General features: G+C 61.7%; 1 protein-coding gene across 1 annotated transcript; it reads left to right on the top strand.

Annotated features, from left to right (window-relative positions):
* Positions 1 to 2909: 2909 nt before the first annotated feature.
* Positions 2910 to 14241, top strand: TAF6 (TATA-box binding protein associated factor 6; the record flags this gene model as incomplete). The annotated part of the gene is given in 8 exon segments (XM_063182890.1): positions 2910 to 2955; positions 2958 to 2983; positions 3630 to 3755; positions 7671 to 7695; positions 8215 to 8292; positions 8295 to 8383; positions 9730 to 9942; positions 12523 to 14241. Coding segments are annotated over 8 exon segments (2091 nt in total), but the record flags the coding sequence as incomplete, so codon positions are not given.
* Positions 14242 to 14261: the final 20 nt, after the last annotated feature.

The following is a 14261-nucleotide window of genomic DNA, read 5'->3' as shown; positions in this document are numbered from 1 at the left end:
TGTTTGGGATTCGGATTTGGGGTTTGGGCTTAGGGATTCGGGGTCAGGATTCGGGGTGAGGATTTGGGGTTCAGGGTCAGGGTTTGGGATTTGGGGTCAGGATTTGGGATTTTGGGGTCAGGGATTTGGGGTTTGGGGTCAGAGATTTGGGGTCAGGATTTGGGGTTTGGGGTCAGGATTGGGATTTGAGGTTCGCGAGTCAGGGTTTGGGGTCAGGATTTGGGCTCAGGATTTGGGCTCAGGGATTCGGGGTTCGGGCTCAGGGGTTGGGCTCAGGGTTTGGGGTTTGGGGTCAGGATTTGGGGTTTGGAGTGAGGATTTTGGGTCAGGATTTCGGGTCAGGATTTGGGGTGAGGATTTTGGATCAGGATTCGGAGTCAGGATTTGGGATTTTGGGTCAGGATTTGGGATTTGGGGTGAGATTTGGGTCAGGATTTGGGATTCAGGCTCAGGGATTTGGGGTCAGGATTCGGGATGAGGATTTGGGATTTTGGGTCAAGATTTGGGATTTGGGGTGAGGATTTTGGGTCAGGATTTTGGGTCAGGATTCGGGGTTTGGGCTCAGGGATTTGGGGTTCAGAGTCAGGGTTTGGGATTTGGGGTGAGGATTTGGGATTTGGGGTTCGGATTGGGGTCAGGATTTGGCGTTTGGGGTCAGGGATTTGGGGTCAGGATTTGGGGTTTGGGGTCAGGATTGGGGATTTGGGGTTCAGAGTCAGGGTTTGGGGTCAGGATTTGGGGTTTGGGGTCAGGATTTGGGGTGAGGATTTGGGCTCAGGGATTTGGGGTTTGGGGTCAGGATTTGGGATTTTGGGGTCAGGGATTTGGGGTTTGGGCTCAGGGATCTGGGGTCAGGGATTTGGGAGTTAGGGTCAGGGTTTGGGGTTTTGGGGTCAGGATTGGGGATTTGGGGTCAGGATTCGGGCTCAGGCATTTGGGATTTGGGCTCAGGGATTCGGGGTTTGGGCTCAGGGTTTGGGGTTTGGGGTCAGGATTTGGGATTTGGAAGTGAGGATTTTGGGTCAGGATTTTGGGTCAGGATTTGGGGTGAGGATTTTGGATCAGGATTCGGAGTCAGGATTTGGGATTTTGGGTCAGGATTTGGGATTTGGGGGTGAGGATTTGGGGTCAGGATTTGGGATTCAGGCTCAGGGATTTGGGGTCAGGCTCAGGGATTTGGATGAGGATTTGGGGTTTGGGGTCAGGATTTGGGATTTTGGGGTCAGGATTCGGGCTCAGGCATTTGGATTTGGGGTGAGATTTGGGGTCAGGATTTGGGGTTTGGGCTCAGGGATTTGGGGTTCAGAGTCAGGGTTTGGGATTTGGGGTGAGGATTTTGGGTCAGGATTCGGGATTTGAGGTCACAGTTTGGCATTTGGGGTCAGGATTTGGGATTCGGGCTCAGGATTCGGGGTGGTTTGGGCTCAGGGATTTGGGGTTCAGAGTCAGGGTTTGGATTTGGGGTGAGGATTTGGGATTTGGGGTTCGGATTTTGGGTCAGGATTTGGGATTCAGGCTCAGGGATTTGGGGTCAGGATTTGGGGTTAGGGGTGTGGATTTGGGATTTGGGGTGAGGATTTGGGATTTGGGGTCAGGATTTGGGATTTTGGGTGAGGATTTTGGGTCAGGATTTGGGGTCAGGATTTGGGATTTTGGGTGAGGATTTTGGGTCAGGATTTGGGATTTTGGGGTCAGGATTCGGGCTCAGGCATTTGGGATTTGGGGTGAGGATTTGGGGTCAGGATTTGGGGTTTGGGCTCAGGTTCAGAGTCAGGGTTCAGTTTGGGGTTCAGAGTCAGGGTTTGGGATTTGGGGTGAGGATTTGGGATTTGGGGTACGGATTTGGGGTGAGGATTTGGGATTTGGGGTGAGGATTTGGGTCAGGATTTGGGATTCAGGCTCAGGGATTTGGGGTCAGGATTCGGAGTCAGGATTTGGGGTTTGTGGTCACAGTTTTGGGGTTTGGATTTGGGGTCAGGATTCGGGATGAGGATTTGGCGTCAGGGATCCGGGTCAGGATTTGGGATTTGGGGTTTGGGGTCCCAGTTTGGGATTTGGGATTTGGGGTCAGGGTTTGGGATTTGGGGTTTGGGCTTTGGGGTCAGGGTTTGGGGTGACAGTTTGGGGTCCCAGTTTGGGGTTTGGGGTTTGGGGTTTGGAGTTTGGGGTCCCAGTTTGGAGTTTGGGGGTCCCAGTTTGGGGTTTGGGGTTGGGGGTCAGGGTTTGGGATTTGGGGTCCCAGTTTGGGGTCCCAGTTTGGGGTTCGGGGTCCCAGTCTGGGGTTCGGGGTCCCAGTTCGGGGTCCCAGTTTGGGGTCCCAGTTTGGGGTCCCAGTCTGGGTTCGGGGTCCCAGTTTGGGGTCCCAGTTTGGGGTCCCAGTCTGGGGTTCGGGGTCCCAGTTTGGGGTTTGGGGTCCCAGTCTGGGGTTCGGGGGTCCCAGTCTGGGGTTCGGGGTCCCAGTTTGGGGGTCCCAGTTTGGGGTTCGGGGTCCAGTCTGGGGTTCGGGGTCCCAGTTTGGGGTCCCAGTCTGGGGTTCGGGGTCCCAGTTTGGGGTCCCCAGTTTGGGTGTTTGGGGTCCCAGTTTGGGGTCCCAGTCTGGGGTTCGGGGGTCCCAGTTTGGGGTTCAGGGTCCCAGTTTGGGGTTTGGGGTCCCAGTTTGGGGTTTGGGGTCCCAGTTTGGGGTCAGGATTTGGGGTCCCAGTCTGGGGTTCGGGGTCCCAGTTTGGGGTCCCAGTTTGGGGTTCGGGGTCCCAGTTCGGGGTCAGGATTTGGGTCCCAGTTTGGGGTTCGGGGTTGGGGTCCCAGTTTGGGGTTCGGGGTCCCAGTTTGGGTCAGGATTTGGGGTCCCAGTTCGGGGTCAGGATTTGGGGTCCCAGTTTGGGGTTCGGGGTCCCCCGGTGTCCCCCCAGAGCTGGGTCGATGACAAGACGCCCTGGACCACGCGGTACGGATCCATCGCGGGCTGGCGGAGCTGGGACACGACGTGAGTGACACCGGGGACACCTGGGGACACCTGGGGACACCTGGGGACACTGCAGGGACACCTGGGGACACCTGGGGACATTGGGGACACACCTGGGGACACCTGGGGGACACCTGGGGACACCTGGGACACCGGGGACACACCTGGGGACACACCTGGGGACACACCTGGGACACTGCAGGGACACCTGGGGACACCTGGGGACAGCTGGGACACCTGGGACACGGCAGGGACACCTGGGGACACACCTGGGGACAGCTGGGGACACCTGGGGACATCTGGGGACACCTGGGGACACCTGGGGACACACCTGGGACAGCTGGGGACAGCTGGGACACTGCAGGGACACCTGGGGACACACCTGGGGACATTGGGGACAGCTGGGGACATCTGTGACACCTTGGGGACACCTGGGGACACCTGGGGACATCTGTGACACCTTGAGGACACACCAGGGACACCTGGTCGACACCTGTGTTATGTCCCCAGTGTCCCCAATGTCCCCAGTGTCCCCAAAGTCCCAAACACCCTGAACCCCCCCAAATGTCCCAATGCCCCCAGTGTCCCCAAATCCCCCAGTGTCCCCAATGCCCCCAGTGTCCCCAATCCCCCCAGTGTCCCCATCGGTGTCCCCGCCGTGTCCCAGGTGATCAAGACCCTGATCCTGCCGCGGCTGCCGGCCGAGGGCGAGCGCGTGCGGAACATTCTGGAAGGGCCGGTGGTGAGCACCATCGACCGCATCGGCGCCGACCACGTGCAGAGCCTGCTGCTGGTGAGACTGGGGACACCTTGGGACATTGGGGACACCTTGGGACATTGGGGACACGGGGTGAGCACCATCGACCGCATCGGCGCCGACCACGTGCAGAGCCTGCTGCTGGTGAGACTGGGGACACCTTGGGGACATTGGGGACACCTTGGGGACATCTTGGGGGACATTGGGGACACGGGGTGAGCACCATCGACCGCATCGGGGCCGACCACGTGCAGAGCCTGCTGCTGGTGAGATTGGGGACACCTTGGGGACACCTTGGGGACACCTTGGGGACACCTTGGGGACACCTTGGGGACATTGGGGACACCTTGGGGACATTGGGGACACGGGGTGAGCACCATCGACCGCATCGGGGCTGATCATGTACAGAGCCTGCTGCTGGTGAGACTGGGGACATTGGGACACCTTGGGGACACCTTGGGGACATTGGGGACACTGGGGACATTGGGGACATTGGGGACATTGGGGACATTGGGGACACGGGGTCAGCACCATCGACCGCATCGGGGCCGACCACGTGCAGAGCCTGCTGCTGGTGAGACTGGGGACCTTGGGACACCTCGGGGACATTGGGGACACCTTGGGGACACTGGGGACACCTGGGGACATTGGGAACATGGGGACACGGGGTGAGCACCATCGACCGCATCGGGGCCGACCACGTGCAGAGCCTGCTGCTGGTGAGACACTGGGGACACCTTGGGGACATCAGTGGGGACATTGGGGACATTGGGGACATTGGGGACACTGGGGACATTGGGGGATTGGGGACATTGGGGACACGGGGTGAGCACCATCGACCGCATTGGGGCCAACCACGTGCAGAGCCTGCTGCTGGTGAGACTGGGGACACCTTGGGGACACCTTGGGGACATTGGGGACATTGGGGACACCTTGGGGACACCTTGGGGACATTGGGGACACGGGGTGAGCACCATCGACCGCATCAGCGCTGACCACGTGCAGAGCCTGCTGCTGGTGAGACTGGGGACACCTTGGGGACACCTTGGGGACACCTTGGGGACACCTTGGGGACACCTTGGGGACACCTTGGGGACATTGGGGACATTGGGGACACCTTGGGGACATTGGGGACATTGGGGACACGGGGTGAGCACCATCGACCGCATCGGGGCTGATCATGTACAGAGCCTGCTGCTGGTGAGACTGGGGACATTGGGGACACCTGGGGACACCTTGGGGACATTGGGGACACCTTGGGGACACTGGGGACATTGGGGACACCTTGGGGACACCTTGGGGACATTGGGGACATTGGGGACACCTTGGGGACACTGGGGACATTGGGGACATTGGGGACATTGGGGACACTGGGGACACCTTGGGGACATCAGTGGGGACATTGGGGACACGGGGTGAGCACCATCGACCGCATCGGGGCCGACCACGTGCAGAGCCTGCTGCTGGTGAGACTGGGGACATTGGGGACACCTCGGGGACATTGGGGACACCTTGGGGACACTGGGGACACCTTGGGGACACCTTGGGGACATTGGGGACACTGGGGACATTGGGGACACGGGGTGAGCACCATCGACCGCATCGGGGCTGATCATGTACAGAGCCTGCTGCTGGTGAGACTGGGGACATTGGGGACATCAGGGACATTGGGGACACCTTGGGGACATTGGGGGAATTTGGGGACATTGGGGACATTGGAGACACATAAGGACAACCTGTGTCCCCAATGCTGTCCCTTTGTGTCCCCCACAGAAGCGCTGTGCCCTGGTGCTGGGATATCCCATCATGTCCCCATGTCCCCAGTGTCACTCTGCTGTCCCCAATGATGTCCCCAATGTCCCCAGTGTCACTCTGATGTCACTCTAATGTCACTCTCCTGTCCCCACAGAGCACTGCGCCCCGGTGCTGGCCGTGCGATGGTGTCCCCAATGTCACTCTGCTGTCACTCTGCTGTCACTCTGATGTCCCCAATGTCACTCTGCTGTCACTCTGCTGTCCCCAATGTCACTCTGATGTCCCCAATGTCCCTCTGTGTCCCCACAGAAGCACTGCGCCCCGGTGCTGGCCGTGCCGATGGTGTCCCTGCTGTCACTCTGATGTCACTCTGCTGTCACTCTGATGTCCCAGTGTCCCCAATGGTGTCCCCAATGTCACTTTCCTGTCCCCACAGAAGCACTGCGCCCCCTGCTGGCCGTGCCGATGGTGTCCCCAATGTCACTCTGCTGTCACTCTGATGTCCCCAATGTCACTTTCCTGTCCCCACAGAAGCACTGCGCCCCGGTGCTGGCCGTGCCGATGGTGTCCTGCTGTCCCCAGTGTCACTCTGATGTCCCCAATGTCCCTCTGTGTCCCCACAGAAGCACTGCGCCCCGGTGCTGGCCGTGCCGATGGTGTCCCTGCTGTCACTCTGCTGTCCCCAATGTCCCCAATGCTATGTCCCCAATGTCCCTCTCCTGTCCCACAGAAGCACTGCGCCCCCTGCTGGCCGTGCCGATGCTGTCCCTGCTGTCACTCTGCTGTCACTCTGCTGTCACTCTGATGTCCCCAATGTCCCTTTGTGTCCCCACAGAAGCACTGCGCCCCCTGCTGGCCGTGCCGATGGTGTCCCTGCTGTCACTCTGATGTCCCCACTGCTGTCCCCAATGTCACTCTGATGTCCCCAATGTCCCTTTGTGTCCCCACAGAAGCACTGCGCCCCGGTGCTGGCCGTGCCGATGGTGTCCCTGCTGTCACTCTGATGTCCCCAATGTCCCCAATGCTGTCCCCAATGTCCCTCTCCTGTCCCACAGAAGCACTGCGCCCCCTGCTGGCCGTGCCGATGCTGTCCCTGCTGTCACTCTGCTGTCACTCTGCTGTCACTCTGATGTCCCAATGTCCCTTTGTGTCCCCACAGAAGCACTGCGCCCCGGTGCTGGCCGTGCCGATGGTGTCCCTGCTGTCACTCTGATGTCACTCTGATGTCCCCAATGTCACTCTGCTGTCACTCTGATGTCCCCAATGCTGTCCCTCTGTGTCCCCACAGAAGCACTGCGCCCCTGCTGGCCGTGCCGATGGTGTCCCTGCTGTCACTCTGCTGTCACTCTGCTGTCACTCTGATGTCCCCAATGTCACTCTGATGTCCCCAATGTCCCTTTCCTGTCCCCACAGAAGCACTGCGCCCCGGTGCTGGCCGTGCCGATGGTGTCCCTGCTGTCACTCTGCTGTCCCCAATGTCACTCTGATGTCCCCAATGTCCCTCTCCTGTCCCCACAGAAGCACTGCGCCCCCTGCTGGCCGTTCCGATGGTGTCCCTGCTGTCACTCTGATGTCACTCTGATGTCCCCAATGTCACTCTGATGTCCCCAATGTCACTCTGCTGTCACTCTGATGTCCCCAATGTCCCTTTGTGTCCCCACAGAAGCACTGCGCCCCGGTGCTGGCCGTGCCGATGGTGTCCCTGCTGTCACTCTGCTGTCACTCTGCTGTCACTCTGATATCCCCAATGTCCCTTTGTGTCCCCACAGAAGCACTGCGCCCCTGCTGGCCGTGCCGATGGTGTCCCTGCTGTCACTCTGATGTCCCCACTGCTGTCCCCAATGTCACTCTGATGTCCCCAATGTCCCTTTGTGTCCCACAGAAGCACTGCGCCCCGGTGCTGGCCGTGCCGATGGTGTCCCTGCTGTCACTCTGCTGTCCCCAATGTCACTCTGCTGTCACTCTGATGTCCCCAATGTCACTTTCCTGTCCCCACAGAGGCACTGCGCCCCGGTGCTGGCCGTGCCGATGGTGTCCCTGCTGTCCCCAATGTCACTCTGATGTCCCCAATGTCCCTCTGTGTCCCCACAGAAGCACTGCGCCCCCTGCTGGCCGTGCCGATGGTGTCCCTGCTGTCACTCTGCTGTCACTCTGCTGTCACTCTGATGTCCCCAATGTCCCTTTGTGTCCCCACAGAAGCACTGCGCCCCGGTGCTGGCCGGTGCCAATGGTGTCCCTGCTGTCACTCTGCTGTCCCCAGTGTCACTCTGATGTCCCCAGTGTCCCTCTGTGTCCCCACAGAAGCACTGCGCCCCGGTGCTGGCCGTGCCGATGGTGTCCCTGCTGTCACTCTGCTGTCCCCACTGCTGTCCCCAATGTCACTCTGATGTCCCCAATGTCCTTTGTGTCCCCACAGAAGCACTGCGCCCCTGCTGGCCATGCAATGCTGTCCCTGCTGTCACTCTGATGTCCCAATGTCACTCTGATGTCCCCAATGCTGTCCCCAATGTCCCTTTGTGTCCCCACAGAAGCACTGCGCCCGGTGCTGGCCGTGACGATGGTGTCCCTGCTGTCACTGTGGCTGTCACTCTGATGTCCCCAATGTCCCTTTGTGTCCCACAGAAGCACTGCGCCCCTGCTGGCCGTGCCGATGGTGTCCCTGCTGTCACTCTGATGTCCCCAATGTCACTCTGATGTCCCAATGGTGTCCCCAATGTCCCTCTGTGTCCCCCACAGACAGCACTGCGCCCCGGTGCTGGCCAAGGCGCGCGCCCCCCCGACAGCCCCGAGTGTTACCGCGGCGATTTCGGGTACCTGGGGGGCTCCTCTGCTCACACGTGGTGAAGGCGAGAGCGCAGGCGGCGCTGCAGGCCCAGCAGGTCAACAGGACCACGCTGACCATCACCCAGGTGACACTTGGGGACATTGGGGACAATGGGACATTGGGGGGATTGGGGACATTGGGGGATTGGGGACATCGGGGGGATTGGGGACATGGGGGGCACAGGTGGCCCTGCAGGCCCAGCAGGTCAACAGGACCACACTGACCATCACCCAGGTGACACTTGGGACATTTGGGGACATTGGGGACATGTCCCCAGTGTCCCCCCTAATGCTGTCCTTGTGTCCCCACTGTCCCCAATGCTTCCCAATCCCCTCCACATCCCCAATGTCCCCAAACCGCATAATGTCCCCAAATGTCCCCAATCCCCCACTGTCCCCACTGTCCCCAGTGTCCCCAGTAACTGTCCCCACTGTCCCCGCAGCCGCGCCCCACGCTGACGCTGTCGCTGTGTCCCCACTGTCCCCAATAACTGTCCCCAGTGTCCCCAATGTCCCCAATGTCCCCAATGTCCCCTAACCGCTGTCCCCACTGTCCCCGCAGCCGCGCCCCCGCTGACGCTGTCCCTGTCCCCGTCCCCACTGTCCCCATAACGTCCCCAGTGTCCCCAATGTCCCCAATGTCCCAAGTCCCCAGTGTCCCCTAACACTGTCCCCTGTCCCGCAGCCGCGCCCACGCTGACGCTGTCGCAGGCCCCGCAGGCCCCACTGTCCCCACTGTCCCCAATGTCCCCAATGTCCCCACTGTCCCCACTGTCCCCAATCCCCCCACTGTCCCCACTGTCCCCACTGTCCCCAATGTCCCTAACGCTGTCCCCACTGTCCCCGCAGCCGCGCCCCACGCTGACGCTGTCGCAGGCCCGCAGGCCCCAATGTCCCCAATGTCCCCAGTGTCCCCAATGTCCCCACTGTCCCCAATGTCCCCACTGTCCCATTGTCCCCAATGTCCCCAATGTCCCCTAACGCTGTCCCCACTGTCCCCGCAGCCGCGCCCCACGCTGACGCTCGCAGGCCCCACTGTCCCCACTGTCCCCAATGTCCCAATGTCCCAATGTCCCCTAACGCTGTCCCCACTGTCCCCGCAGCCGCGGCCCACGCTGACGCTGTCGCAGGCCCCGCAGGCCCCAGTGTCCCCACTGTCCCCAATCCCCCACTGTCCCCACTGTCCCACTGTCCCCACTGTCCCCAGTGTCCCCACTGTCCCCAGTGTCCCCACTGTCCCCAATGTCCCCACTGTCCCCAATGTCCCCACTGTCCCCAATGTCCCCTAACACTGTCCCCACTGTCCCCGCAGCCGCAGCCCACGCTGACGCTGTCGCAGGCCCGCAGGCCCCAATGTCCCCAATGTCCCCAGTGTCCCCACTGTCCCCACTGTCCCCACTGTCCCCAATAACTGTCCCCACTGTCCCCGCAGCCGCGCCCCACGCTGACGCTGTCGCAGGCCCCGCAGGCCCCGGGCGCCGCCCCGCGCCCCCCCAGCATCATCAAGGTGCCCAGCGCCATCGCGCTGCCCGTGCCCGTGCCCGTGCCCACGCTGGCGCCCGGGCGCCCCGGCACCCCCACGCAGCCGTCGCCGCCGCCCCCCAAGTTCATCGTCATGTCCTCGGCCAGCAGCGCCGGCCAGCAGGTACGCTGGGGACAGTGAGGGGACAGCGAGGGGACATTGGGGACATTATGGGGATTGGGGATGTTGGGGACAGTGGGGACATTGGGGGGATGTTGGGGACATTGGAGATGCTGGGGATACTGGGGACATTGGGGACATTGGGGGGATGTTGGGGACATTGGGGATGTTCAGGACGTTGGGGGCGTTGGGGACAATGGGGACAGTGGGGGACAGTGGGGACAATGGGGACATTGGGAGGTTGGGGACATTGGGGACATTGGGGGGACACTGGGGACACCGGCACCCCACGCAGCCGGTCGCCGCCGCCCCCCAAGGTCATTGTCATGTCCTCGGCCAGCAGTGGCCGGCCAGCAGGTACACTGGGGACACTGGGGACAGTGGGACACTGGACATTGGGGACATTATGGGGAATTGGGATGTTGGGGACATGGGGACATTGGGGACACTGAGGGGACATTGGGACAGAGGCAGGGTTACAGTGAGGGGACATTGGGACACTGAGGGGACATTGGGGACAGAGGCGGGGTACAGTGAGGGGACATTGGGGACACTGAGGGGACATTGGGACAGAGGCGGGTTACAGTGAGGGGGACATTGGGGACACTGAGGGGACACTGGGGACACTGAGGGGACATTGGGGACACTGAGGGGACACTGAGGGGACACAGAGGCAGGGTTACAGTGAGGGGACATTGGGGACACTGAGGGGACATTGGGGACAGAGGCGGGGTTACAATGAGGGGACATTGGGACACTGAGGGGACACGGGGACACTGAGGGGACATTGGGACACTGAGGGGACACTGAGGGGACACAGAGGCAGGGTTACAGTGAGGGGACATTGGGGACACTGAGGGGACATTGGGGACAGAGGCGGGGTTACAATGAGGGGACATTGGGGACACTGAGGGGACACTGGGGACACTGAGGGGACATTGGGACACTGAGGGGACACAGGGACACAGAGGCAGGGTTACAGTGAGGGGACACTGGGGACACTGAGGGGACACTGGGGACAGAGGAAGGGTTACAGTGAGGGGACATTGGGGACACTGAGGGGACACTGAGGGGACATTGGGGACATTGGGGACACTGAGGGGACATTGGGGACAGAGGCAGGGTTACAGTGAGGGACATTGGGGACACTGAGGGGACACTGAGGGGACATTGGGGACATTGGGGACACTGAGGGGACATTGGGGACAGAGGCGGGGTTACAGTGAGGGGACACTGGGGACACTGGGGACACTGAGGGGACACTGGGGACATTGGGGACCCAGCACGGGGACATTGGGGACAGAGGCAGGGTTACACTGAGGGGACACAGGGGACACAGCACGGGGACACTGGGGACACTGAGGGGACATTGGGGACACAGGCAGGGTTACAATGAGGGGGCATTGGGGACATTGGGGACCCAGCACGGGGACATTGGGGACAGAGGCAGGGTTACAACGAGGGAACACTGGGACACTGCAGGGTTACAGTGAGGGGACATTGGGACACTGAGGGGACATTGGGAACACTGGGGACACTGAGGGGACACTGGGGACAGAGGAAGGGTTACAGTGAGGGGACACTGGGGACACAGCAGGGTTACACTGAGGGGACACTGGGGACACTGAGGGGACACAGGGGACACAGAGGCAGGGTTACAGTGAGGGGACATTGGGGACACTGAGGGGACATTGGGGACACTGAGGGACACCTGGGACACAGGCAGGGTTACAGTGAGGGGACACTGGGGACACTGAGGGGACACTGGGGACAGAGGCGGGGTTACAATGAGGGGACACTGGGGACACTGAGGGGACACTGGGGACAGAGGCGGGGTTACACTGAGGGGACATTGGGGACACAGCAGGGTTACAGTGAGGGGACATTGGGGACACTGAGGGGACATTGGGGACACTGAGGGGACACCTGGGACACAGGCAGGGTTACAGTGAGGGCACACTGGGGACACTGAGGGGACACTGGGGACAGAGGCGGGGTCACAGTGAGGGGACACTGGGGACAGAGGCGGGGTCACAGTGAGGGGACACTGGGGACACTGAGGGGACACTGGGGACAGAGGCGGGGTCACAGTGAGGGGACATTGGGGACACAGCAGGGTTACAGTGAGGGGACACTGAGGGGACATTGGGGACACTGAGGGGACACAGCAGGGTTACACTGAGGGGACATTGGGGACACTGAGGGGACATTGGGACACTGAGGGGACACCTGGGACACAGGCAGGGTTACAGTGAGGGCACACTGGGGACACTGAGGGGACACTGGGGACAGAGGCGGGGTCACAGTGAGGGGACACTGGGGACACTGAGGGGACACTGGGGACATTGGGGACACTGAGGGGACACTGGGGACAGAGGCGGGGTTACAATGAGGGGACATTGGGGACACAGCAGGGTTACAGTGAGGGGACACTGAGGGGACATTGGGGACACAGGGGACACAGCAGGGTTACACTGAGGGGACATTGGGGACACTGAGGGGACACAGGGGACACAGCACGGGGGACATTTCACACATTCGGTGCCACCGCGGTGCCACCCCTGCCGCCGTCCTTGTCCGCAGGTGATCACGCTGAGCACGTCGCCCGCGCCCACGGCCACGTCGCCCGTCACCAGCACCGTGCCCAGCGTGCAGCCGCTGGTCAAGCTGGTGTCCCCCGCTGTCCCCAGCAGTGCCACCGCCGCCAGCAGTGCCACCCCCGGCGGCGCCACCGCCGCCACCGGCACCGGCAGCAACGTCACCGGCGCCGTGCAGAAATACATCGTGGTGTCCCTGCCGCCCGCCGCCGCCGCCGCCGCGGGTGACGCGGCCAAGGGTGGCACCGCCGTCACCGCCAGCGCCACCAACGCCACCCCGCCGCCCGCGCCGCAGCTGTCCCCGAGTGCCACCACCACCGGCGGCTCCCCCGGTGCCACCGCCGCCGCCGCCACCAAGGGTGAGGCTGCTGGGGACAGCCCCCAAGGGGCCGGTGGCAGTGCCACCCTCAGGGCCAGCGCGGGGGACACAGGAGCCACCGGCGGGGCAGTGACGGCGGTGAGGGCACCGCGGTGGCACCCGGGGACGCCAGAGGGGCACCAAAGTGTCACCAAGGGGCACCAAAGTGTCCCAGAGGGGTCTCAGTGTCACCAAGGGGCACCAGAGGGGTTCCGGTGTCACCAAAGTGTCACCAAGGGTGTCCCCAGAGGGGTCTCAGTGTCACCAAGAGTCACCAGAGGGGTCTCAGTGTCCCCAAAGTGTCCCCAGAGTGTCCCCAGTGTCCCTAAAGTGTCCCCAAGGGGCACCAGAGGGGCACCAAAGTGTCACCAAGGGGCACCAAAGTGTCCCCAGAGGGGTCTCAGTGTCACCAAGGGGCACCAGAGGGGTTCCGGTGTCACCAAAGTGTCACCAAGGGCCACCAGAGGGGTCTCAGTGTCCCCAGAGGGGTCTCAGTGTCACCAAGGGGCACCAGAGGGGTTCCGGTGTCCCCAAAGTGTCCCCAGGGTGTCCCCAGTGTCCCTAAAGTGTCCCCAAGGGTCACCAAAGGGGTTCCAGTGTCACCAAAGTGTCACCAGGGTGTCGCCAGTGTCCCTGAAGTGTCCCCAAGGGGCACCAGAGGGGCACCAAAGTGTCACCAAGGGGCACCAGAGTGTCCCCAGAGGGGTCTCAGTGTCACCAAGGGTCACCAAAGGGGTTCCAGTGTCACAGAGTGTCCCCAGTGTCCCTAAAGTGTCCCCAAGGGTCACCAGAGGGGTTCCAGTGTCACCAAAGTGTCCCCAGCGTGTCCCCAGGGTGTCCCTAAAGTGTCCCCAAGGGCCACCAGAGGGGTCTCAGTGTCACCGAAGTGTCACCAAGGGTCACCAGAGTGTCCCCAGTGTCACCAGAGGGGCTCCAAAGTGTCACCAAAGTGTCACCAGGGTGTCCCAGTGTCACCAGAGTGTCACCAAGGGACATCAGAGGGGTCCCAGGGTCACCAGAGTGTCCCCAAAGTGTCCCCAGGGGTGGGGTCTCAGTGTCACCAAGGGGTCCCTAAAGTGTCACCAAGGGGCACCGGGGTCCCCAAAGTGTCCCTAAAATGTCCCTGGGTCCCTCCGTGGGGACAGAGGGTGTCCCCAAAAGTGTCCCCAAAATGTCCCCGGGTGTCCCCAAAATGTCCCCAAAATGTCCCCAAGTGTCCCCAAGGTGTCCCTGGGTCCCTCCGTGGGGACAGAGGGTGTCCCCAAGATGTCCCCAAAATGTCCCCCCGGTGTCCCCCCGCACGGGGGCTGTGTGGAGCTCAATAAACTCCCAGTTCATCCCAGTTAATCCCAGTAACCTCCCAGTTC

This window comes from Melospiza melodia, unplaced genomic scaffold (assembly GCF_035770615.1).
Source record: "Melospiza melodia melodia isolate bMelMel2 unplaced genomic scaffold, bMelMel2.pri scaffold_334, whole genome shotgun sequence".
NCBI lineage: Eukaryota > Metazoa > Chordata > Aves > Passeriformes > Passerellidae > Melospiza > Melospiza melodia.
This window is presented reverse-complemented; position numbering and strand designations above follow the sequence as displayed.